This window comes from Anthonomus grandis, chromosome 6 (genome assembly GCF_022605725.1).
Source record: "Anthonomus grandis grandis chromosome 6, icAntGran1.3, whole genome shotgun sequence".
Classification (NCBI taxonomy): domain Eukaryota; kingdom Metazoa; phylum Arthropoda; class Insecta; order Coleoptera; family Curculionidae; genus Anthonomus; species Anthonomus grandis.
The window spans coordinates 16722706-16749558 of record NC_065551.1 but is presented as its reverse complement, the minus strand read 5'-3'; the positions used below and the strand labels follow the sequence as shown (position 1 = coordinate 16749558).

General features: G+C 33.6%; 1 protein-coding gene across 1 annotated transcript in view; it reads right to left on the bottom strand.

Annotated features, from left to right (window-relative positions):
• The window catches only part of LOC126737553 (cyclin-dependent kinase 5 activator 1), a 33978-nt gene extending 22348 nt beyond the window's left edge, over window positions 1-11630 (bottom strand). The window contains exon 1 of the mRNA XM_050442480.1: window positions 10788-11630. Coding sequence (XP_050298437.1) covers window positions 10788-11519 — 732 coding nt within the window. The 5' untranslated portion in view covers window positions 11520-11630. The remainder of the gene's footprint in view (window positions 1-10787) is intronic.
• Between the last annotated feature and the right edge of the window lie 15223 nt (window positions 11631-26853).

The window sequence follows — 26853 nt, the reverse complement described above, 5'->3', positions numbered from 1 at the left end:
CTTAGCTTGAACATCAAAAAAATAGAAGAAACCCCTTTTTCATTACGCAATGGGAGGATAGTAATATTGAGGATTCAGATGGGGTGAGGTTCCTCGGCATCTGAGGTTCATCGGTTATGCACCTTAGGTTAGTATTTTTAGGTTGCAAAATACGGCTCTGAAGGTTGTGGATCTGTGTTGGGTTGGCAAAAAATAATCTAGATAAATATAACCAAAGGTCAGAAGTTCATAACTATAACACACGGCAAGTAGACTTACTTAAGCAGCTAGAAGATTTTCTAGAGATTGAATTCCTGAGACTTAATCAATCTGGTATCTCAGCTATATATTATGCCTCAAGCTTTTTCCATAAACTTCCAAACGAAAATCATTTTGCTTGTAAAAATATTATTAATAATAATATGGTTTTTATAGCTTTGATTAGTCCAGGGATAGCTTGTGAACTTAGTAAGCGATAATATCTGTAACGACTTGTATATGTGTAATGTTTGTATTATATTGTATAGATTAGAAAATTAAAATAAAAACTTACCGGACAATAATACAAAGAACACTTATGACTATAAAAAATTGTTAACAAAAGAAATGCTCATTTAAGTTTATATAATAATACCGATTGTTTCAACTTAATTGTCAATTTTTTATTTACATTTTTTTTTATTTAAAAATGGTGATAGTCGTAAGTGTTCATTGTGTTATTGTCCAGTAAGTATTTTTATTTTAGTTTTCTAATGTATGCTAGAAATTTAAGATTTTTTGTTTTTAATTATTTATAGGTCTGGTTATGCCATTAAGGCAAAACGTCACAATTTGAATAAGTTTTAGCAAATTTACTATAATACTATGGATTTTGTGTTTTTATTTCCTTTAATGTTATAACTCAAACAATCAGTATGTTTGTGCACTATGGATGATTGTTTTGAAATAATAATAATGTTTAACGTATTCGGTTAATGATTTCCAAAAAAGACCGCTCAGGGTTGATACACATTGATTTTCGTGACGCTGTTAACAAATGGCATAAGCCAATAAATTTCTTTAATGAATACTGGACTTAACATTTCAGCAATTATTACTGCCAATTGACAGAAACGACAATCGACAATGTTGACAAATGACAATGGTCTCCCGTTGATATACAATTTTTCCAGGTTATAACAATACGCATTGGCCCAAGACTTATCAACAGATTTTTTCTAACAATTTGTTCAATAAAAGTTAATCAATAATTCAAAGAAATTGAATTATTGATGAATTGAACACTCGCGTTGTCCTTTACATCTCTATTTTTGTTGGCATAAACTTGTGACTTCATATAACCCCACAGCCAAAAGTCTAAAAGCGTTAAATCGCGAGAGCGTGAAGGCCAATTTTGGTCACTAATTCGGGAAATCACGATCACGAGCAAACTCGTGCAAGATTGTCAATGTTTTACGGATGGTATGACATGTAGCACCGTCTTGCTGAAACCACTTGTCGCTAAAATCAATAGCTTCAAAATGACGCACGAGAAACTGTGTTATAACAGCCTGATAATGTTTCTCATTTACCATTACTGCATTACCTTCTTCGGTTTCAAAGAAAAACGGTCCAATTATTCCTCCAAGCACTCCATACACGTTGTGGATGCATTGCTTTCTGATGAATTATTCGTAGATTTTATAAGCCCCAAGTGCGCAGTTTTGCCTATTAGCAAAGCCAATGAGGTGAAAATGTCCTCATCACTGAAAATGATTTTGTTTGCAAAATCAGCAAGTTGCTCAAAGATCCAATTAGTGAATTCTCTTCGCTGCTCATGGGCTTCTTGTAGAAAGTGTTGAGTCAGTGGGATTTTGTAGGTATGAATCTTTAGTGGCTGAAGAGTTACTGTCACTCTCGCGAACTGCGTGATGTTTTGTTCTGAACGATCTGTACGAGCTCGTATCATGTGTTTCACATCACTAACCGAACCAAAACTTTTTAATTTTTTGATTATTCTTTTCACAGTAGATGAATTAGGAACATTATTTTGACCGATTATTAGACGCACTTTACAAATAGTGGCAACTAAACTTTCACCATTTTGATAATAATTTTTGAAAAATGGGAGGCGTTATTCTACATGTAGCATTAAACCTCCATGTTAAATAACTCTCATCTGTCAACTTTGATAATCATCTGACATTATAGTCATAATGATAGTCGTCAAACATGTCGTAACACCCTTTTCCAATTTCTAAGCTCTAGCCTCTAGCCTGATACGAAAAGGATTAATCTTAAAATTGATTTATATGGTACGGTCCTGTATGCCAGACATATCCACCCCGAAGCCATTTGCTTTTCCGACCGCGGTGATTGGTTTATTTTGATGCACCCCATTTCCACGGCCTTATACACGATTATCTAGGGATGCTGGCTGTTATTTCAACGTGGTTCTATCCAATCAATTGCCTATATGAAGCTATATGTCTACAAGGGGGAAAGTGCTAAAAAGTAATTTTCGAACGTTGACCCGAACACTTTTATTGAGATTTTAGGAATAAATTGAACAAATTGACACCCTATGTGAGCTTCTGTACATACATAGATTAGTAACAAAGGTATTTATAATAAAACGTTGTTCACGTGGAAATCTGTCGCGGTTAATCCTTTTAAATCGAATTACATGTGACTGGATACTTTAATGGATATTTCTATGGTTTCTCAGTCATACACGTATATTTATATGCTTTTTTCTGTTATAGTTTGCAATTTAAAGTTAAATTTTAAGTTTTTTAAAGTTATATAAACTTTTGAGAAATATTACAATTAATTAGCATACATAACGAGATGTCGAGATTTTAGATAAATATTTGATTGATTTGCTTAATAAAAGGGACCTAAAATGAATAATTCAACACTTAATTACTTAGCCTTCTAACTTATAAGTAAAAGGGTCGAATTTAGGCTTCGAATATAACAACCTACTTAAAATGGCATGAAATATGACCATTTTTTGCGTTTGTTCCAGATTTGCCATTCGTTAGACATTAACCTTAATAGCAACATATAGCCCACGAACATTTCAGAAAAATTTGCAAATAAAACTAGCAAAGAAAATTGCTTACACAACCCAAATCCTTAACTTAAAATTACGTTCTTATTAACCTCGGATCCATCATTAAAAACTTTATTTGAAAATAAAACAATAAATCATACCATTTTCAAAGAAAAAGAGTTTAATCGCATAACACCAATGTTCCTCCTTTTTTATGAACTTGCTCCAGTAACGTCAACTTAATGTGACATGAATGTGTACAAAAAAAGAATGCATGCCAAACATTCCCTTTAGGTTCTGAACATTCAAGCGTTAATAGTACTTTCGTGCGCATCTTCTGTACTAGCCGGATTTTTAAAGGTTATTTACAAGTTTCGAGTCAAAACAAACTACCCACCATTTGCTTGATAAATCTTCCCCTCAGCGCACCGAAAACGAATTTCCCATTTTTAGGTCGAATCTTTTGTGTTCCTTATAAGAGAAACTACCACTTCATATTTGAAAAATAGGGCGGCTCTAGGGCTGTTTTCGGATGAATAATCAATCACGGGGCGATAGCAGAAAGTTGATGATGGCACGGAAAACATTGTGTCTTTATGTGGGTAAAGTTTATTTGGAAGACTATTATAGGGAGCAGAAACCACATTTGTTAATAATAATAATAATAATTATTATAATAATAATAATAATAATAATAATAAGAGAGTCGTAGTTCTCATTTCGAGCATTTAATTTAGTAAAAACTTGATGATTAAATATATGTTAACTTAAGTAAGTTTTTATTATTTTTCACAAAAATTAAGCAACTTATAAAGTTAATAACAAACTGTGAAAATTTCAACAAATTTGGTAAACATGTTTTTGAGTATTAGTGAAAAATCGATTTAACAAAAAAAGTCTAACACCCTGTATCTCAAATAAAGTGTGTCCTGACATATGTTTATATGAACTTTTTTAATTAGGAAATTACAAGAAATCACTCCTTAAAAATAGTCATCACTTATGTTACACCCTGTATGATAACAGCAACGCCTATCCAAGTATCTTTTTTTTACAGCAAATCACAACATCTCATACATCTAAAACTTTGAAAAAGCTATGACGTACTGGCAAGCCATGGCTGCCACATATTGCAAAAAATAAGGCTTTATAATGCCATGTATTGAAAACCCCATGTTTACCCTACTATATAAATATATAATATTAACATTAAAGGCACGGGAAATGTGTAATGATAATGTGCATGCAGTCGAATGCAAAGTACTTTTCTCACAATTACCGAAGCCGACAATTTTACAATCACTGTCTGTCGGTAGGATCATGTGATCTAGAGCTTATATTTAGAGCCAAATTATCAACTGGCACAGTCTAGCCTAGGGCTGTTCCAACTCGCCAACAGGTCTTTTTTTACAATTAAAAAACATCTCTTAAATTTAAAAAATAATTAAGGAAAAAACAAATACCATTCCAAGAAACTATGTTCAAGAGAATTAGAATATTGAAAGTATAATATTATGTGATTAACATTATGTGGTAATTATAACATTACATAGTCGTGTGAAATAGGCAGAAAGATTAGCTGTGGGTTTTTTTAATATGCTGGCACAAAACCACAAACTCAATATATGGTAGTCGAATGTCAGCGAGAGCCAGTTAAATTCAGATATCGACAAACGGTCTTTTAAAAAACATTTATTGATACAAAAGGGTCTTGTCTGCGAGAGCGAGAGCTACGGAAGTATCTGTGGATATTTTTCTCAAAATTTTGCAAGATGTGATAACGTAATTTGATTCCACAGACTTGCACTTCTCCATAAAAAGGAGTACCGATCTATCGACGGTATAGGCATCTGACTCGATAATTATAAGTCGCAATTGCCTGTCGAGTAAATCTTGCGGGTATAGCTCTAGAGGTGGAATGAATTGGGCCCGCTCGGAAGAGCATTTAGCGTAATATTGATAAAACAGAGTAAGATTTGCCACCTTCTTTCTACGCGTTAAACGGTTCAAGGTGCTAGTTATTTTTGAATAACTTTAACCTAGGACTTAGGATACCTAGACGTATGGCTCTATTCTGGATGGAACCAAGCAGCTTCAAAGTGTGTTTGGGTGCTGCTCAATCAGATTACGCTCACCCCCCTCCTCCAAAATGATGGTAAGGTCGGCATCAATGATTGTTGTTGGTGGACTTGAAGGAAGACACTGCACTGACAATGTACTGTCATTAGCAGCGATATAAATTGGATTTGTAGTCTTGTCGAGAAGATCGTTGATATATAACAGGAAGAGAATAGGGGACAAGAAACATCTCTAAGGGACACCAGCGTTAATTTTAAATCTCTGCAAGGTGTGTCCAGCAACCTCGAGGAAGCTTCCAAACCAAGCAACGAGAGTTTGTGGAAAACCACAAGAATACTGTTTGGTTAAGACGTTTTCATGCCAGACCCTATCAATTGCCTTTAAAATATCCAGATCTATTGCACGGCATTCACCGTATTTCTCGATGGCCTCGGTCCAAACATACGTGACATAGGCAAACAGATCGCCAATGTGTTTAAAAAACCATACTGACACTCGCTAATGATGTTGGAGGACTCCATGTATTTTAAAATTTGCTGTTTTTCCATTACTTTGGTGATTATCGGAAAGCTTTGGTGATTATCTAAAGCATTCAGAGTGAGGAATCCGAGCATCATTTCCACTCTTCAGGGAATAGACCTCTTCTGTATGAAAGAGAAAACAGTTTGCACAACGGTGGTATTAGCACGACATATACATATTTTTTAATACTTGCTGGCGGAATTTCATCAGAGCCGGTGGCCCTATTACGCCTTTGAGAACTTTTTCAAGATCTCTGTAATGAAAGATCATATTTGGCATCGAAGAAGCCTTTCTTGGCAAAGGCTTTCTTGGTGATGTCTACGGTAGAGTTTGATACAAACATATCAATTAGCAAGTATGTCTTACCATTACGGTCATTGTAATGAAACCATCTGCCCTAGACATTGGTGAAATTTTTGATTTACAGAAACCTTAGCCAACTGCTTTTACTAGAAACCAGAACGATCTTGATCTATTTGGGCAATTAAGAAGTTTGATCTTCACTTTCTGATTATATTTTTCTTTGCAGGTATCGATAATCTGCTTGCACGTATTTCTGATAGGTGAAACTACGACTGTACTCTTCTATCTTATTTTATATATTATATCTATACCTATCTGTTGGGTATTTCTTTATATGTTCTGGCAAAGAGTCGTAAAACTTTATAGAGTAATAAAGATTTTTTGAAATATAGTTTTGTGTTTGGGGATAACAAAATCAGCTTTATTTCTAATATTTTTTGGAGTGTCTTAAAATATTTTTCTGCATATTTATAATTTCATGGAAAAAAGTACCAAGATTCCGAAGTCTTCTATTTGATTTGTTTAAGCAAAGAATTTCATTAATTATATGAGAAATCCTATTTAATTTTCTAATCTTAAATATTAAATGGCAACACATATTTTATATTCTCTTTATTCTGAATCTATCGGATTGCTTAAGACAAAACCCATAAGCAAAATCTGCATAATCAAATTCAGACATTTTTTATATATTTTTTTTAAATTAGTAGTTAAAATTTGACGGCTACTATACATTTGTTTTAATGATGTGTTTGCTCTTTGTTTGAGATTTTTAACATATCCCTCAATGCTAAGCCCATTATTAACGACTCCCGAATTATGCACGGTTTGATAAATATCAACTTTTTTCCTTGTGTCTGTTTATTGTTAATAATAAAGAATATATCTTCTTTCGACCGAAAAACGTAGGTTTAGCAAAGTTAAGAGTATATCTGTGAACTATTTGTTATTATTTCAAGATCTTATTTACATTATCAAGTATATGGTTATAGTCCTTAATAATACAGTGACAATAAACCTGGCAAATGCACGAACTTACAAAATCCTGGGGGTCTTAAAACATTAGCAGTATATATAATAAAAAGAAATGGTCCCAAAATTGATACTAAAGAACTCCAGAGAGCATTGATTACTGTTACTACTAATCTTTTCGCTGTAGTATATATTTAATATATGAAGTAATAAGTTTTAGTGAGTATAGGTTAATTTGTTTTTATCAGTAGGTCATGATTAATTATATTAATTTCCTTTGAATAATCCAAAAGTATAAGAATGCAATCCAAACCCTTATCATACGCTTCAGTAATAAAACTTGTGAGAACAGTTAAGGCATCTGCTGTTGAATGGAGAATAATAACATCTATGTTAAAATAGATGACATGTAATAGATGACATCTATGTAAAAAAACATCTATATATTTGTTTATATAATATTTAAATACTTAAATCGTTAAATATTTCGCGAGTATTAGTTTACAGTGGTACAGGCCTGCCTATGCTGGTTTTCCAAAAAAGTAGTTTTGTTCAATACAGGAATTGAAAATATTTGTGAGGTCGGAATTAATAAATAGAATACATTGCCTAAAAATATTTGCACTGGAGGTGCCACCAGCATCAGTTTTTATGCTATGGATACTTACAGTTTCAACTATGCATAAAACAAGAGAAAATTGGCTCGTTTATTTTATAATCAGTTAGCAGAAGTTAGTAATATTTTAAACGTATTGTGCAAAGCGTTTATTTGTTAATTCCGGCATTGCATCCGCTCATTTTGTAACTTCATATTTTGTTGTTTACTAGTAAAATTGTTTAGTTTGGCCCCCAGTTTTTTATGTGCATTCTTATTTAAGATAAAATTTATATATGCCTTTTTCTTAAATTTTCTCTGTCATTACGCAGTTTCTTATATCGAGATCAGTCATTGAGGGTGATTTAGAAGTTTTATACTTTTGCAGTGCCTTATCCCTTTTTTTCATAAAATACTTCGGATTCGGGGTTAGCCAAGGAGGCTTCGGCTTAATCACCCTTGCTGTTTTAACCTGTGTATGAATAATAAAAACTGTAAGTAAGAGTTGTTTGAATATATATATTTTTTTTCAATTTCAAACTTTTTCATATGAAACATAATGCCAAGTTAAACACAACCAATCTTTAAAAAAAAAATTGTAATCAAAATATTTATAACACCTATGTGTTACGAACTGTGTTTGCCCTTCTTTATATTAAGATTTCAAATTGTGCATACCAATATATGATTAGAGAGACTTTTTTTAGATATGACCACTGGAGTTATCATAAATCTTATATTTTTTGAAGTAAAATTTCTTTACGCCCGCTGGAGTTGGGGAGTAAGCTGGCGAATGCGTTACAAAAAGAGTGATCGGGCGAGGTGAACTGTAGTTGAGAAGAAGATATGAGTTAGTGGAAATAGAAAGAGAGAGAGTTACGGTTCGTATATTACTGCAGGAGCAAGAGAGAGTTTATACATACATTATATATACATCTGAATAAAGCTAAAGAAGTTATACTTCAATTTATCCTAAAACGCAAACGTATGTCCCTTGGTTAATTGATATTATCAATATTTAGGGTTTACCATTTTGAACCTAGTAAAGTTTATTTTATGACTTTAGCTTATGTAGATCAAAAATTATCAACCAAAAATTCTAAAGTTGATTCAGCAACAATTTGCTAAAGAGAAGCAAAATGTATATAGATGAATCGGGAATCGTTTCTAAGAATTGAAACTATTTGCTTCATTTAATTCATTTTTTTAGCTAATGATTGATGAGAATTATTGAGAAAAAAAATTGAGGATATACAAGAATTACTTAAATTGAATTAGAATCATTCTTATAGTGACTTAAAGCTCGCTATATCATAAATGGTTAGGATGAAATAAAATAGTTTTTGTAAAAATTAAAGAAATAACAGAGAAATGAGATGATCTAAATCTAGAAACTACGGAAAAATCCATTAATAAAACCTATTTCAGTATCATTATAAAATATATTAACCTCCAGGTACCACCACACCCTCCAATGCCCTTTATTGGTTCAATCGAAACTCGAAATGTGAAAAGTCCATTGACAATAAATATCCAATAAGTGATAATTTTGGCAATCCATTTGCCTGCAAATCAACTGTACTTAACGATAAAAAATGAAATTAGCTTCGACTATACATTAAATCGTACAATTCTTTCTAACTGTGATTATGTTCGTGATTTGAGTGTCACTTTTGACAAGAAGCTTAATTTTTGCAATCATATCGATAATATCATAAAGTCATCTTTAAAATCTCTTGGTTTTATTATAAGAGCTACATCAGATTTCACTAATATATCAAGTAGAATCATCTTATTTAATTCCCTATTAAAATCCCGATTACTTTATGCGGCTCCACTCTGGTATCCAAACAATACTGTTCACATTGTAAGACTTGAATTTGTTTAACGTAAATTTCTGAAACATATCGCTTTTAAAACTGATAAAACTTATCCGGAACAAGGATACGATCAGCACTTGTTACGCAGCAGATTCAATATGCTTTCCCTTCATCAGGAAATCATTTATGCAGGTTTGCTCTTTATTTTCAAATTATATAATGGTCGTATTAACTGCCCGGAATTGCTAGCAGCTCTACACTTTGTTGTACCTTACATTAATACTAGAATACAAAACATTTTTTACTTACAAACACAGCACAAATTTAGCAAAGAAAGAGCCTTTATACAAAGCATGCTCTTGGTGTAACTTGGTCCATTTGAGTCCGGATGTCGATCTCTTTAATATGCCTTCTCGTCATTTAAAAAAAATATTTTCAAATAATATCGTAAACCTACTAAGTTAATATGCCTCTTATTTATTTTTTTCTTCTTGAACATATTTTATGATTACCTATTAGTTATTTTTTTTATATATGATTATTATTATTTTTCATGATATATGAATAGTTATTACTTATATTTTGATATATTGTCTTAGTGATTAGGATTAGATTCCTGTTAGACAATAAATATATTTGAATTAAATTGCACTGAATATAAATCCATGGGCCTTCCAAAAGATATTTTGAAAAGTATAGCTTACCCAAGTCCAATGGATAGATTCTTTTGAGAAGCAATTAAACTTCCATTAAGAAATAGATGTGTAGGATTAAATTGTAGATACATTAGACGTTCATCTGTGGTTGAAAATGTATAAATTTAAAAATGATAAATACACAGGATGTCTTAAAATAAATGAAAACCAATTGGACAAGGAAAAATAAAAAGTCATTCAATTTCACATATGATGTAGGTAGTAAATAAATTGCGATAGGGATGACACCTGATGTTTTACGATTCTTTTGTAATTCCTAATACATTTGATATTTAAAAAACATCTCTTTTATTAAAATTGTTGATGAGCTAGACTTTGACCAGTACAAACGTCAGTTAGAACCACTGCCACATATATGTATTCTAAAAAATATCCTACATATTGTTTTCTTTATATACATTACAATTCTATTATTGTCCATGCTGCACCCACTAAAAAAATATTCAGGGACATTTTTCTCTTCATGGAAATTATTGATTAATAAATTAACCCCACACTCATTGTCTCTATGGTCTATATTGGCCAAGTTAAATACATTTTTTATGTCAGAAACGTTATATTTATTAGTAATGTTAAGTCTTTTATTATTATTGATCCTAAATAGATAATTTATTATTAAGCAAGCACGAACTTTAGTAATCACTTTTGTACTAATGAACTTATAAGGGTATATTAATTTTGGAATATGGGCAAGTAATTCCATAAAAAGACAAACAAAAACATAACTTCAATATTAAAAAGCTGCCTATTTTATACAAACTTACCTGCCAACCTTGTAATAGAAGACTCCTATCCACGGTTCTAAGCCACATGACGGCATCTCCAGCTTGAAAATCTCTCAGCCTATAACACCTCGAGTGTAAAAACATCCCCAAACATTTTAACAGTTCCGAGGTGGAGGCCTGGATGACCGTTCTACGTGGTGCAGCGACCGGAACCACCTGATTCGACTCCCTTTGATTGGGCGGTAAATTTTGTTTGTTGCTTAATTTGTCAGATTGTATATAATTCACGTTATTGGCGTTATTTACCCGGACGATATCTAACGGTAATCCAGACTTCGAGGTGCTATAATACGATTGCTTATTCGAACCTTGCTGTTGGATATTTTTATTTTTGTCCACTGGAGGGTGGATATTATCCAGAGGTTGCCTGAACACCGTTATGTTTTTATTTTTAATGTTTTCCTGCTTCTTTTTGTTGTTGTTTGTCGTAGAGAACCTTTTCCAGGACAGGGCATTAATAAACAGGGAGTGTTTCTTCAAATTTTTCTCCAAGGCGTTCTTCTCCGATATTATCCGCGCGTTATCGTTATTATTTATATTATTTAGGGTGTGCGTATTGGAGTGAGTGAGGTTACCTTTATTACCACCGCAATTTTTAACATTATTCAGTTGCTCGTAGGAAAAGTTATTCAGGGCAAAATCTCCGGTCGAATTCGAGGTGTAGAGCGGTCTGGCACGTTCCCGTGGCGAAAAGCTCAATACGGTACCCATGATGGTTATTCGCACCAATAAACAAATAGAAATTTAAGAAAAAATAAGAGCGCGGCCACGCACTAAGTTGACATCTTCGAAGGGAAAACCACCCTCTAAGGAAAACTGGCAAACCCTGGGAAATCTTCTGTCGGGACAGGGTCGATCGGACGATGCAACGAGCATGCCCGCCGTTGCCGGGAAACGGATCGTGATGTCACGGAAAATCAATATGGAGGGATGCTCGGATCAGGCAAAAACTCCACTTTCTACCCGGTTTGGTATGGTAGGAAGCAGGGGTGAAATTTTAATTTTTCATTCATACGGTCATTTTTTACACCATTTTGTATTAATATCCAGCGGTTTGGGGCCTATTCAGGCCTAATTATCTTTTATGTAGAAAACGCTATTTTTTTGATAATCCTAACTTAAATAGATTAAAATTTATGAACACGAAGCTCATGGTTTCATCAAGCAAGAGTTTGTGGTCGTCAAGTAAATTTTAATTGACTATACCTCCTGGACGTTTAATTTAATGAATTCTATAGAATCCTGTAGGTAATTGCTTAGGCATCCGCTTTGTTACTGATGCTTTTGAATATAGATCCACTATCAAAGAAGATACTAGTGACTTTTGAGTTAAATATTTTATCTTAACAGCAACAATATCTCAGAAGATTAGCTTAGAGCTACTCTTTAACTCTTAACCCTCCTAACAATCACAGTTTAAATGGAGAAAACGAAAAAAACTGAAAAAAGTAACAAGTGTAAATAAAGTATTTATCTTCTAGAAAGCTAGGCTATACTTTGGATTGATTTAAAAACAAAAGTCTATAATATTTCCTATACACATTTAACGAAATATTAAATATTGGTTTATAAGTATTAAAGAACTTAAGGGCATTATAAGTAAAAGATCGCTTGAACAGAGCCATTTAATGGTGCGGCATGGTCAAGATATTATATCTAATATTTCGAGTGTGAACCTGGTTTCTTGGTATTAACTTTTCAAAAAGATATTCAGGACTTTGACTAACATATAATCGATAAAGAAAAGTAGAAGTAAAGAATTTTAATAGGTAAGGTAGCGTTAACCACCTTAACTGAAATATAGAGACTTTCCGAGGTTAAAAATAAATCTACAGCAAGTATTTTGCACGCGTTGCAGACGGTAATGATTTATTTGGTCTAAGCAAGGATAGTAAACAATAAGGCAGTAATTTAAAATAGATAAAACAAGAGCCACTACGAGTTTTTTCCTAGTTTTAAAATTTAAACTGCGTTTATTGGCATAAAGCATGCGCGTGCGTAAATAACACATCTGCGGAAGAGTATTAACATGTTCTTTAAACCTTAAAGAATTGTCAATTTTCAGTCCCAGAACCTTCACAGTATCAGAGAACAAAGTAGTTTCGTTATCCAATTGAATGTGAACAGTTTCCATTATATTTTTATGTGATCCTCGGTTTGAAAACAAAACCAAGAGTTTGGTCAAAAAAATGTATGTATTGAGTGTCATCAGCATACTAATGTATTTCAGAATCTTCAACAAGACCTGGTAAATCTGAGGTATATATAAGGAATAATAAGGGGCCTTTGTGGGACATCGACCTTTGTGGGACACCAGAAATAATAATTTTCGAACCAGAATATTCATTATTCAATCTCACTTTTTTGGTTCTACGGCACAAGTAAGTTTTAAAAAAGGACAAAACAACATAACTACATCCATAATATTTTAATTTCGCTATAGGCAAATCATGATCGATGACATAAAATGCTTTTGAGAAATCAAGAGCTGTCATAATGGCTGAAATCGTTTTGTCAAGATATGATATTATATCATGATATTATCGGTGACAATTAAAAGTGAACTAGCTGTCCTATGATGTTTCCTAAAGCCAGACTGATGGTAAGGGAGGATATTATTTGACATTAAAAATGATGACAGCTGCATATAGACTATTCTTGTAAAAACCTTGGAGATTACGGGAAGCAAACTTATCGGACGCAAATCTTGAACACTTTCAGGATTGGAGGATTTGGGAAACGGACATACCACCGACTCACGCCAGGTCCTATCCTTACTCCAAACAACAATTTATAATATGAGTAAAATTATCCAAAATATCAGGGAGACATAAGTGTAACATACATCGAGTTATGTTATTCACGCCAGAGGCATTGGACCTAATATTTTTTATAGTTTTTTCGACAGTATCGGCAGCTCGTTATTATTCTTGGTTGTTTTAATATTTAAAGTTTCTAGACCTTTCCAAAGTTTTTCACCAGTTTTGTCACTCTCCAAGCCTTCAAGATATGCAGCTTTTTCTCGTCTTATTAATGTCAACGCAAAATTCCGACACTCCGTGTAATATCTCCAATTTTCTAAACACTTGTGATTTTTGTATTTAGTCAAAGCCTTATCACCTTTCTTTAGAATAAGCCTCAACCAGGGAGCTGGCTTTTTACTGACTCTTATAGTTCTTTAGGGTGCATGAATATTAAATAAACAATTAATATTTTGTTCTAAATATTGAACTTTTTTATTTATGTCCGCAAGATAATAAATATTATCCCAGTAAATATGTGATAAATCGATCCTAAAGTATATCTCATTAAAATATATAAAATTGCGAATGGTTATGAATTTTTGTTTTTGTGTTTTAACGACTAATTTTAAAGTGCAGAAAGGCATTTGGTTGTGATCACTTAAACCCGAAATAACGGTGCCACTTTTATGACAAATATCTTTAGTATTAATAAAAATAGGATCTAAGCATGTAGTATTTGTTATACGAGTTGGTTCATTTATTAATTGTACGTACCCAAAAGAGTTAAGCATAGAATATAATGAATTAAGTTTTAACATATCAAGATTCAGATCTCCGAGAATTACTGAATAATCATAGGTCACTAAAAGATGTGGAACAACTTCTTCCAGGAAATGTTTCAAACGCTTTCGATTTAGGGGGCCTGTATATTATAAGTATTGCAATATTGTGTATACCAAATTTAACATTTAGGAGTATAAATTCAAAAAGTATACATTGTTAGCATTAATATTTACAATTTCGCACTGAAACATTGACCTGACATAGATATCCCCAGTGTTATCAGGTTTTAGCTTAAATGATTATTGTTAGAGTTTTAGGGCTATTGCGAATCTAAAAGTTTTTTTTTACACGTAAACGGTTAATTTAATGATTTTCTTTAAAGAAGTCCTGTAGACAAATGCTCACTCTTGAACGTCGTTCCTGACACGTATGATTGTAGATTCACGACTAAACAAGATATACAAGGGATTTTTAGTTTAACTTGTTTAAAGCGGATATTTACTGTTAACAGCAACTATTATATCTTTAATGCTATCATTAAGAGCTTAAATAGTTATTATAAACATTTTAGGACCTACTATTATAAATGTAATATAATTTATTTCGTAATAGGTTTCTAGGTAGATCAAAAGTTATGAATCAAAATTATTTTAAACATTTTAAAGGAATTTCTTAGATAATTGCTTGCTCTTCCACTTTACTCTTTGCGCTTATGATTAACGTCCACTACCAAAGAAGATACAAACAATTTTTAAGTTAAACTTATTTGTAAGAAACGTTTCTCTTCTCAGCAATGATAACTTCACTCTTTTGGAGCTTAGAGCTTAAATTGTAAATACCAGTATTTTAAGTATTAATCAGTGAATCTAAAAAATTTATGTGGATCGGAAGTTGTCAATCAAAAGTAGCTAGCTTGTCCAAGCAAGAGTTTGCAGACGTAGAGCAAAATTCCAAAGACTATATCTGGTAAACGATTAATTTAAGTAAAATTGTTTTAAAAGAATCTTGTACCTAAATAATTGCTCAGTCTTCCACTAAACTTCTGATGCTTTTGATTAAAGTAACAAATTTTACTGTAAATTCACTACGAAAGGTGACACATGTGATTTTTTAGTTTCACCTATTTGAAAAGGACGTTTTCTTTTAATAGCAACGATATCTGCAGCGGTATCACGTTTAAATCTTAAACAGTTTTTACCAATATTTTAGGGCTTACTAATGTGAATCTAAAAAAATTATTTTATGAATTTAGGTTATACAGATCAGAAGTTATCAAACAAGAATGGCAAGCTTATCCAGGCAAGAGTTTGCTGACGTGAAGCCAAATTTAAACGACTATATCTCATAAATGTTTAACTTAATGAAAATTATTTTAATTGATAAATAATTGCTAAGTCTTCCACATTACTTCATAGGCTTATAATGAAGATCCACTACAAACGAAGATACAAACAATTTTTTTATTTTAACTTGTTTGAAAGGGGCATTTCTCTTAACAGCAGATATTTCTCCAGTGCTATTGCGTTTAGACCTTAAATGGTTATTACCAGTATTTTAGGGCTCTCTCATAAGTGATTAATTTAATGCAAATTATTTAAAAAGAATCTTTCAAATTCAAATAAGTTTTAATTGCCAAATATTAAATTATCATTTATTTTATATTTGGCTAGTATTTACACTGGCAAATCGGAATGTCCCTCGAGTATGAAGCAAGCCGTTAGTCTGTACTTGAAAACACATTGTACAGATGAGACAACCCTGGTATAATATTAAGTAGGTAAATAAGAGCAAACACTATATAGGTATATCTAAGACCTAAAACAAAAAACAATTCACTAATATAAACTCACTCTCAAAACCATCCATGCTGTATGTGCTTAATGGCAGTGCCCTTAATGATTGATAATAATGATGTAATAACTTCATATCGATGAGCTTAAATAATTATTAGCAATATTTTAGGGCTTAGTATAGTAAATCTAAAAAAAGTTTATTTTATCATTATAGCTTCCGTAGATAAGAGTTTCCTGACATAGAGCAGAAATTAAACGGTTAAGTTAGTGAAAATATTTTTTTAAAAATCTTATAGATAATCTCTTAGATTTTCACTTTATTTCTGATGCTTATAATTGTAGATCAACTACCAAAGAAGATGCAACCGATTATTTAGTTTAACTTTAAAAAAGTCATTTTATCTTAACAGCAATGATCTTCAGTGCTATCGAGTTTAGAGCTTAAATGATTAATACCAGTATTTTAGGCCTTACTATTGTGAATCTAAACAAGTTTATCATAGTAAAGTCAAAGTTTATCATAATAGTCTTCCATATTACTTCGGACACTTATGAGTAAAAATAAACTACCAAAGAAAATACACGCGATTTTTGAATTTAACTTGTTTCAAAGGGACATTTTCTATCAACAACATTAGAAATAATCAAAATGATTATTACTAATGTTTTACTGCTTACTATTGTAAATTTAAAACTGTTATTTTATGACACTAGCTTACGTAGATCAAAAGTTATTAATCAAAAACGTCTATACTGTATTTCAAATAGGTAGAGAGTAATAAAATGTAAATTTCCGAGAGTTTGGTGAAAAAAGGGAGGGTTCAAACGACCGATTTTTAAATATAACACATTGGCATATTTAATATACTAATTTATGACAGGTAATGTAAATTTCATTGTCCTTCCGTCACTTAATACGTCTATGTGTCCTTGAATTCTGGAGAGTCATCGGCGGCAGTGTTTTGTGATCTATACAAAGCATTTGACTGTGTGGATCATGGAATACTGTTATCTAAGCTCGATAAATATGGTTTTAGGGGCGTAGCGTTGCGATGGCTTGAGTCCTATCTATCAAATCGTACTCAGAAGGTTACAGTGTCTGGGCGTTTGTCTGCGTCTAAATCCCTAAAATGCGGCGTTCCCCAGGGTTCAGTGTTGGGACCACTGTTATTTTTACTGTATGTGGATGACTTGAGTTCATTGAAACTGCAGGGCAAGGTGGTTCAGTTTGCTGATGATACCACCATACTATGGAGCCATAAAAATTCTGATTATATTAAGACTTGTATCCTTGAAGACCTTCAGATTTTATTTTACAGGATGGTGTGCTTCCAACAGGCTCGTGTTTAATGTAAGAAAGACGTCTATTATGGGGTTTAAGTGCGATGTTCAGGGTCTGATGTTTGACGAAAATTCCCTCTTGCAGAATAAAGAGTGCTGCAAGTTCCTAGGAATTACCATTGATGGTCGCCTTCGGTTTGAAGATCATATTTTATATTTAGCTGGGAAATTATCTTCTGGATGTTTTGCAGTAGGAATGGCAAAACAAGAGCTGGGAGGGGTGGTTGCACGTTCAGTGTACTTTTCACTTATTGAATCTCATATTCGGTATGGTTTGCCTTTTTGGGGTTTAACCAATAAGAGGCTACTTAACATTATCTTTGTTATTCAAAAAAAAGCAGTTAGATACCTGTGTTCTGCTAAGTTAAGAGATTCTTGCAAACCCCTCTTGATTTCTGAAAAAATCCTAACTCTTTTTTCACTCTTTATCTTAGAAACAGCTGCTCTTATTCACAAAATTCCCAAACTACTCTCTGACACTGGCCATTTGACTCGTCGTGTAAATGATGTTCCCCTACCTATTCCTACATCTTCCCTTACCAAAAACTCATTAATTTACATAAGTAAAAAAATTTACAATCATGTTCCTCTATGTGTTAGACATATATCGGATGTTAAGAAATTTAAAAGAGAATTAAAGACGCTTTTATTAGCTAAGGCATATTATAACCTGGACGACTTTCTTAATGATTAACCTTGAACATGTTGGAAAGTTTTTTTCTCTAGTTTTGTCAACAAGTTTACCTTTATTTAGTAATTGATTGTTTTATTTAGTTATCTTTAATTCAAGTATGTTCAAAAAGTTTTGTCTTCTTGTGTTTAATTTGGTTCATTGTTTTATCAATTTTTGAAATTGTATTTTTGTTTTGTTTTTTAGCTTGTAGGATGCTTGTACACAAGATTATTCTTACGTAATATAGCACATTTTCTTTCTTTCTTTCTTTCTAATCTGATGGATGTTAAGAAATAAATAGGGCTGGTAATAAAAACAAAGAATATAAATATTACTACAACAGTGTCGAACATAGTAGCATTTGCTGTTACGCCGTAGTGTTATATATAAAATATAGATATATTTAACAAAGTATATAAAAATATAAGAAATAAAAAAAGGATCAGACGTTTACTTTAACAAAAGGAAGTTCTTATAATAGATCTACTACTCCTACTCCTGCATTGTCAGTCAATGAAAAAGTTATTGTTTTAAAAGGGAATGATTTTTTTATATACGACGACCCTACTTTTGCTGTAGATGAAGTTGTACCGGAATGTTTCTAAATTACCGGAATAGAAAAACTTACCATTCATAGACTATTGCGGGAAAGAAACGCAGGGCAAGTAGAACCTCCAAAACATAGTAGAGGGAGATCAGCTTAACGGATGATATACTTTTCAAAAAGTATGGTATAACGAACAAATAACCAGTGCTTGCTAAGCATATCTGAAAAGCCTGTCAGCGGGCATTAAAATGCCAACGGGAAAAAGGAAAAGACTCATAATTACACAGACGGGAGATTATTAAGAGGATATGAATGCAGATGTTTTCGAGGATTATTTTGGAGAAACGATAAAATTTCTTCCGGCTGATTTGGTGCTGGTTTTAAACAACGCTAGCTACCATTCACGGAGCATATAGAAGACCTCCATTGGTAAACTGACAAAAATATTAAGTTTGAATCTAATATGATAAAAAAAAGTTATTTGCCACAGCAAATATTCATTAATTTCGCTATCAAAGATGAAAAACATAAAATTACTGCTATATCTGCGCTTACCGCCCTATCATTGCAAATTAAATCATATTGAATTAATTTGAGCACAAATGAAAGGATTTATTACAAGACGGAATTCCACTTTTGAAACTAAAGATCTTAAAATACTATTTGACCAAGCCATTAAGGAAGTAACTCAGCATGTATTTAGAGAAGAGGAGAAAAAGCCGGATCTGGATAACCTTGTCGATCAGGCAGTTGACCCTATAATTATTATTTTACGGGATTATATCAGCTCTTCATCAGATGATGAAGATTATCATTTTTTTATAATTTAATTACATATTTTTTTATACTTATATTTTACTTTTAATAACGTTATACTTGGTTTAATTTATAATATAGTACATCGCCTGCATGCCTTTGTCGTACTATTTTCAATGTTTATCCAGTAGATAACAATAGAAAAGCTCATAAACTGACCCAAAAGTGTGCAACATAAAAAACATAAATAAAATAATTGAATTATAAATCAGTAAACCAATTTTATACCATAAAAATCACATAGAATAAAATTAATTATTTTAAAGAATTTATCATTTCGGTGTAAATCACTACTAAAATTAGTAACACTCACTAACGAACAAACACTAAATGCAATATCTAATCCTTTCAAATTTAAAAACCAAAAGGATACAATAGATAGACTTTGTATTAAAATGAAAAACGGCATATACACCTTTACCTTATATATATTGAAGATCGTCCTTTTTAATAATCAGTACAAGAACTTATAGCTCTTTCCGTGCTCTTTAACTCTTTTTTCTGCCAGTTTTTAATGTTTGTTTGTTTTAACCATCTATGTGGGGAGCTGAGTTTAGATAATAGCTGTGAGACAATCGTTTCAAGCAGCTAATCTTCTTATTAAAGGAAAAAAGTAAAACATGGATAAGGTTGTTTGTTATAATTTTTTTAACTTGTATTGTGGGACCTCATACGATAGTGTTGGATTTTAGGCTATGTACAATATATTTTTAGTTACACATTTATATTGATAATTAAGTTGAAGTCTGCATGACTTGAATTATAAAACTTTCCAGCAGAACCAATTTCTAAATTAATTCTTCAAAATAATTTATACTTTTATTCAATGTGATCGTAATTATATAGAATTGGTTCAATTATTCTATATTTTAGAGTCCTGAGAATGATCTCATAGAGATCGAAATCTCCACAGAATATATATTTAATCGTCTGAATTTTTTTTCCAACTATACCCAACAAAAGCAAAAATTAAGGAAACTCACAAACTGAGGTCCTGTAAATAATTCACAAACTATGAGAGTGCATACATTATTGGAGAGTAACCCTGTACCTCTTCCTGCATAATTAATAAGGTTTTATTACTCTTATCTATTTGAAATAGACTATATATTGACTAAGCAAGAGTTTGATGACGTAAAGTAGAATTTAATTGGCTATATCTTGTTAACGGTAAAATTGACAAAAAATATTTTAAAGGATAATGTCTTATATAAAAATTATAACACTATCACATTATTAAATCTTAAAGAGCGAATTCTTGCTTGTTTAGTCACTAAACCGATACTCGATTAAATTAACGCTTAAATTATACACGCATTTATTAAATGTCTATAAGAAAAAAAGATACTAATATGTCTTCCTAAACATATAGTTATTACTACAAAAAGTTAAACAATGAATTTCATAATGTGGAATATAAAACTGTAATCTTAGTCCAACCGAAAAAAAAACTAACTATACATGTTGAAATTGATGAAACAACAACACATTTTTTATATTTTTTTCCAAATATTGAGATAATAAATAGAGAAATTTGATATTAATTATAAAAATTATTAAAGTCTGTATTACTTGAAAAAACTTCTCTGAAACAATGCAGTGGGGAAATTGAAATGAAATTGTTGAAACAGAGGGCTGCCAAGGCAGTTGTGCCTATAGGTCTCCTGATGGATCCATCATGCCCCACCGGGGATTACCAGAGCCAACGGCCTTAGAAAAACCGATAAGGCTCTCTGGTCTGAAGGACTTAAAGTCACTTGGTGCACTGAAAGTGTTACCCAAGTATTTGAAACTGGCGCGCGTGAGCGCTGGGCACTCCCGGACCACATGGTCAACGGTTTCATCCTCCTCACAGCACCACATAACGGGTTGTCTGCAATACCGACGGTATGGAGATAGCTTCTTAAGTGCCAATGACCGGGTAAAATACCTGTCACTAGCCGAATTTCGCGTCTTTTTTAGCGTAGTAGATTTTTGGTGAGATAGGCAGAGGGCCCACCTATGTGCGCTTTGGCCTGTCTCATACCAGGGGACTCAGCTTATCTTCGGTGGGTCCACTTGTCCAGCAGACCCTTAATTGACGCGACCGCTACCCATTTGGCGATACCAATTATGGGTTTCGGCCCCATCGGCACATTCGCGGATCCCAGCCTGGCAAGAGAGTCCGCCTCCTCATTACCTGCATGTCCTGCGTGGCCAGGTATCTAGACGAGTTGGACCCTGCAACCAACCTGCACCAGTTTTTTCAGGACTTTAATGAACTCTAGTACAAGCTTGGAGCTTACCTTTGCGGCCGTGATAGCCTTAATGGCAGCTCTGCTGTCCGAGCATATTGATACGACTGTATTGTGGTGTCCGCAGCTTAGGATTTTCTGTTGCATTTTAATACAGCGAATACTTCGGCCTGGAAGACAGTGGCGTGCTTCCCCAGCGAGTATGCCCTAGTGGTATGTGGGATCGCACCACAAAGATCCCACTACTTGATCCAGCTCTGTTATTCATTCTGGAGCATTCTGTGTACCAGATGGTCTCCTTATTTAGCAATGCAGTTCTGTTGGAATGCTGCCACTCCTCTCTGCCTGCAATGTGCATCACGAATCCCTCGCAGTCCACAGTCACTGGAGCCATGCAGTCACTGCCCATCAGAAGGAGAGGACATTCCTGTATGCCCTGTGACCAAATTTTTGCATGACCGGTCTCGCCAGCACGTAGTTCGCCGAGGACGTATAGCCTGTACGTAGTCCTCATTGCCTCGAATTGTACAACGAGGTCCAGAGGCGGAAGGTTCAGCAGAGTCTCAAGCGCTCTAGTTGGCGCCGTTCGCATGGAACCCATTATGCTGAGACATGCAAGACGAGCACGAATTTTCGCTTTCTCCATACATGGCCACCAAATGATAGCCCCGTATGTGAGAAGGGGTCTCACAATGCGCGAGTAGATCCAGTGGAGGATCTTAGGAGACAGACCCCAGGTATTGCCGAAAGCCCAACTGCAGGCCCAAAGCGCGCAGGTGGCCTTCTTCATTCTGGTGTCTGCATGATCGTACCAGAAGAGTTTGGGATCTAACTTGAGTTCCAGAAATCGAACTGTCCTGGAGTAATGCAGCTGCACGCCGCGCCACCTAGAGATATAAAAGAGGGCGTGCCAAAGTTACGTCTCCTCGTGAATAGTAGAAGCTCTGCTTTTTTGGGGTTAATCCTGAGACTTCCCGAGAGGCACCATATGTCCACCATACGCAGGGCTCTCATCATAGGGCCCCGCATTGAGATGGCGTCTTTCCCCGGGCCAAGGATTCCCAGATCATCAGCTTAGGCCTGTGTGTTTAGGCCAGCATTGTTTAAAAGATTTATTAGGCTGTCGACCATAAGGCACCACAAAGTAGGGGACAATACTCCTCCCTGCTGGCAGCCCCTAGCCGCCAACGTTTTAACAATCTCGTTGTTAAGCTGCGCAGATACATGACGCTGCGAGAGCATGGCCTCTATCCAACTAATCAAACAGGGTTCTGATCCGCGGCTCTCAAGTGCTTGGCAGACTATTGCGAAAGTGGTGTTGTCGAACGCCCCTTCAAGGTCTAGAAACGTACCCAGGCAGGCCTTGCCACTACCCAGAGCACCCCTTCACTTTCGTCACGAGGTGGTGTAGGGTCAGGTTGTGGATTTGCCCGCCTGAAAGGGCGTCTTGGTGCACATGCAGTGGTTTTTTGACCAGGATGCTTTCCTTAAGGTACCGATCAATCACCCTCTCCATCGCCTTCAGCATAAAGCTGGTCAGGCTCGTTGGACGATTTGGGATCTGTAAAATCGCTTTTTCCGGGTTTCGGAATGAAGACGACTTTTACTTAACGCCATAACTTTGAGACGTAGCCCTGAGCAAGGGAGGTCCTGAATAGTCTGACTATATGTGGGGTTAGGACTTTTAACCCGTTTTGCAAAAGGCATGGATATAGTTTATCCATACCCGGAGATTTGGAAGGGGGGGAATGTCTTGATTGCCCATTTCACCCTCTCGTAGGTAATTATTCTTATAGCAGTCTCGTACTATAAGCGAATCGGAGCCCGAGAACAGCTAGGAGGATCGCGAGATGAGTTGGAGTCTGGGAAGTGAGTGCGCAGCATGACCTCTAGTGACTCCCGCTCAATGGTAGTAAAGCCGCCATCTGGAGGTGGCAGCGACTCCAATTTAGTTCCAAGGTCCTTGGACAGTACTTTAAACAGTCGTGCTACGAAAGGTGTGTTTTTAACGTCATCGCTCAAGATTTTATAAATAAATATTAAAAGAAGATACTTAAACAAATCCTCGACATTCAGCCAATTCAACTGTTGTATCTTTAATAAAATGTGGTCAAATTTCTTGAGCCCATAAATCAATCGACAGCAGTTATTTTGCATCCTTTGAAGCCTCATTTTTTCAATCTAAGCAAGACAAGGGTTAAAAGAAAGTTAAACCGTGAGACAATTTTGATAAAACATTTATTTTTTTAATTTTCTACGCACTTTAAAGTTCAATATGTTTGTTTGCGTATAAAAGTTTTAAACTTACATATGTCCTTTTACTTAGTGTTGCAATATGATCCTCAGACCTAAGCCTTGTGTCGTATACAGTTCCTAAATTTTTAGCTGTGTTCGAGTAGACAAGCTATTGACCCTTCATCTCAAGATATATGTAGGGGATACATGTAGGAGAAGCTCCGAGTCGGGGCTTGATGTAAAGAGTAAGAACTTGGTTTTATCAGTATTTAATCTCAGTCCATGCTTTCTACTATACTGACAAATGCTGAATAAGTCACTGTTTATATCAGTTTCTGCATCATTATAATATTTAGGATCAAAGGTGTATAACACATGAGTTTGGTAGATAATTATTTACTATTTCACCTTGTGTATGTTGCTAATGATCGGATGTGAACTAGTAAAGACATTTTCTAGTTCACATCCGATTTGCACATTTGCCGATTTGCGCATTTGCACGTTTGGATTAAAAGTTCCAGAGGACATTCTGTCTAACAACTTCTCTAGTTGTAGCTATTTAATTTAAAGCTATAATACTTGTTATCAATATTTCAGTGCGCACCATCATTATGAACCCAATAAAGTATTTATAACAACTCTAGCTTACGTAGATGTAGAGAAATCAATCAAAAACTTCAAGCAAGGTTTTATAAAGACGTGCAACAAAATTCAATTGATCATAACTCTTAACTTAATAATCCGATTAAAAAGTCTCTCAAAGACAAGATCTCATTCCTCATAAAACAAATTTTCAAACTCCACCCCTGATTAACTTTCCACAGGGAATAAAATTTCAGATACAAGAGTGTCGCGTTAGAAGGAAAATATCCAGCAAACATTGGGGCGTCTGACGTTTTGCGTCGTCCCGTCCGCGACGCTGACGTCCAACAACAACAACGTCGGGACGCGACGTATATATTTGCATCGCAAGAGGGGGATGTGTTCGCGACTCGTGCATGATTTATATGCTCCAATTATCAAACTGAAATGCATATTATTGAAGGGTCGAATGTTAGTTTTTTTTTTTTTTAATAGGGATTTCCTATACCTGAATCGTGATATTTCCATGTGTAAAAAGTCATCGAAGGTTTTTAATTAAGTCCGACACAGCAGAATAACTTCTAAATTATGTCGATTTTGGTCCTACTTTGTGACGTCCAGACGTCCTTAAGGTCTGAAATGACGTCTCAATGGCAATTTGAAAAAATGCCACCATGTATAAACGCTCTATATGCAGGGTTATTTACGACAAACCATATGGAATATTTTGGCTAAGCTACAGGATAATTTTTTTTTTAATTAAAAATTTAGAAGTATTTTTTTAAATTATTTTTATGACATGCAGGATGTTTCAAAGTTTAGAAACATATCAAAGGGTTTCGTATCATTATGTTTTTTTAAACGGAATACCCTATATATTATTTAATTTTTGGATTCTACATCGTAAATACAAGAAGGTTTTATTAAGGTTTATACAGCCTAAATACTAAAGTTTTCTTAAATATTTTGTGTTTTGTGAAAATACTGAGATAATTTCGATGGTAAATTATTTAATATGTGTTTTTTCCTTTTTTATCATATTTACACTGAAAAGCACTTGTTTAATTAATTTTACATTTCATTTGCAAAAAGTTTCTGTTTTAACAAGGACATAAGTTGCTTAATTTACATAGAACACCTTGTATTTTATATCACCCATGAATGTGACAATAAATTCTTTTTCGAATTTAACAAGGTCTTCCTATACCTAAGCTTCCATAATATAAACATTAATTTTTTTTAAATGCATGTTTTGATTTTTTGCTATTTATTTACTCACTATATGGAATACTCACTGAAGAGACGATGACAGGTTATTTATAATTTATTTGTCAATTACTCAAATGTCTTTTTTAAGTTTTCGTTTAATAATTAGACCCTTTAACAGTTTTGTTAGTTTAAATTACTTTAATGGAAATAAAAGTTTACCCTAAAGAAGAACAAACTGACATGGTATTTATTCTGGGTGAATGTCTCCAAAATAGCTTGCTGGTATATCGCGGCTACGTTAAAAGGTTTCCCAATAGAAAACATTGAAATAAGCCCGATTTGAAACACTCATTTAAAGTTGGCTCCTCATATCGGGCAAAAGCAAATTGCAAAAAATTATAATATTAGTCAAATGTTTCTAGGGTACTAAATCGAAATCACTTTCAGCCCTATAAAATTTATCGTCTTCAAAATCTTTTGGGAAATGATTTTAAGAGAAGAATTAAATTTTGTATGTGGGTCTTAGATAAGGTTGCAGATAATAATGATTTTTTAACAATGTTCTATTTTTTTTTAACAATAAACAGTTTTTATTTACCAGCATACAATAAAAAACATACTTATATATCACAATAATCCTAAAACAATATCTGGTAAATAAAGGAGTATTGGTAGGCAACTAAGTGCCAATTCTTCCCCAATATCCTAATAAACTAGAAAAAAAAATCGAAACAAAATAGAATAACTTATTGTAAGTAGCACGCCAAAATAATACATATATATAGGTTTGAAACGTTGTTACTTAAAGACAAAATAAATTTATATAGCTCGAGAACAGAACAAAACAAAGATAAAAACAGAAATAATTAAAATAGTTTCATTCGTGACCATTTCTCAAAATGAAATAAAATAAAACATTAAATATTAACAAAAAAAAATAATAATAATAAAAATTGTACTTAATAAACTTAAAATGTTAATACCATGTAGATCATACTCGCTGAGTCTGACTTGAAAACAATATATTCCACGTGCTTTTCCTATACCAATCAAAGGAAAACGAATAGTCGACAAAATTATCCATAGCC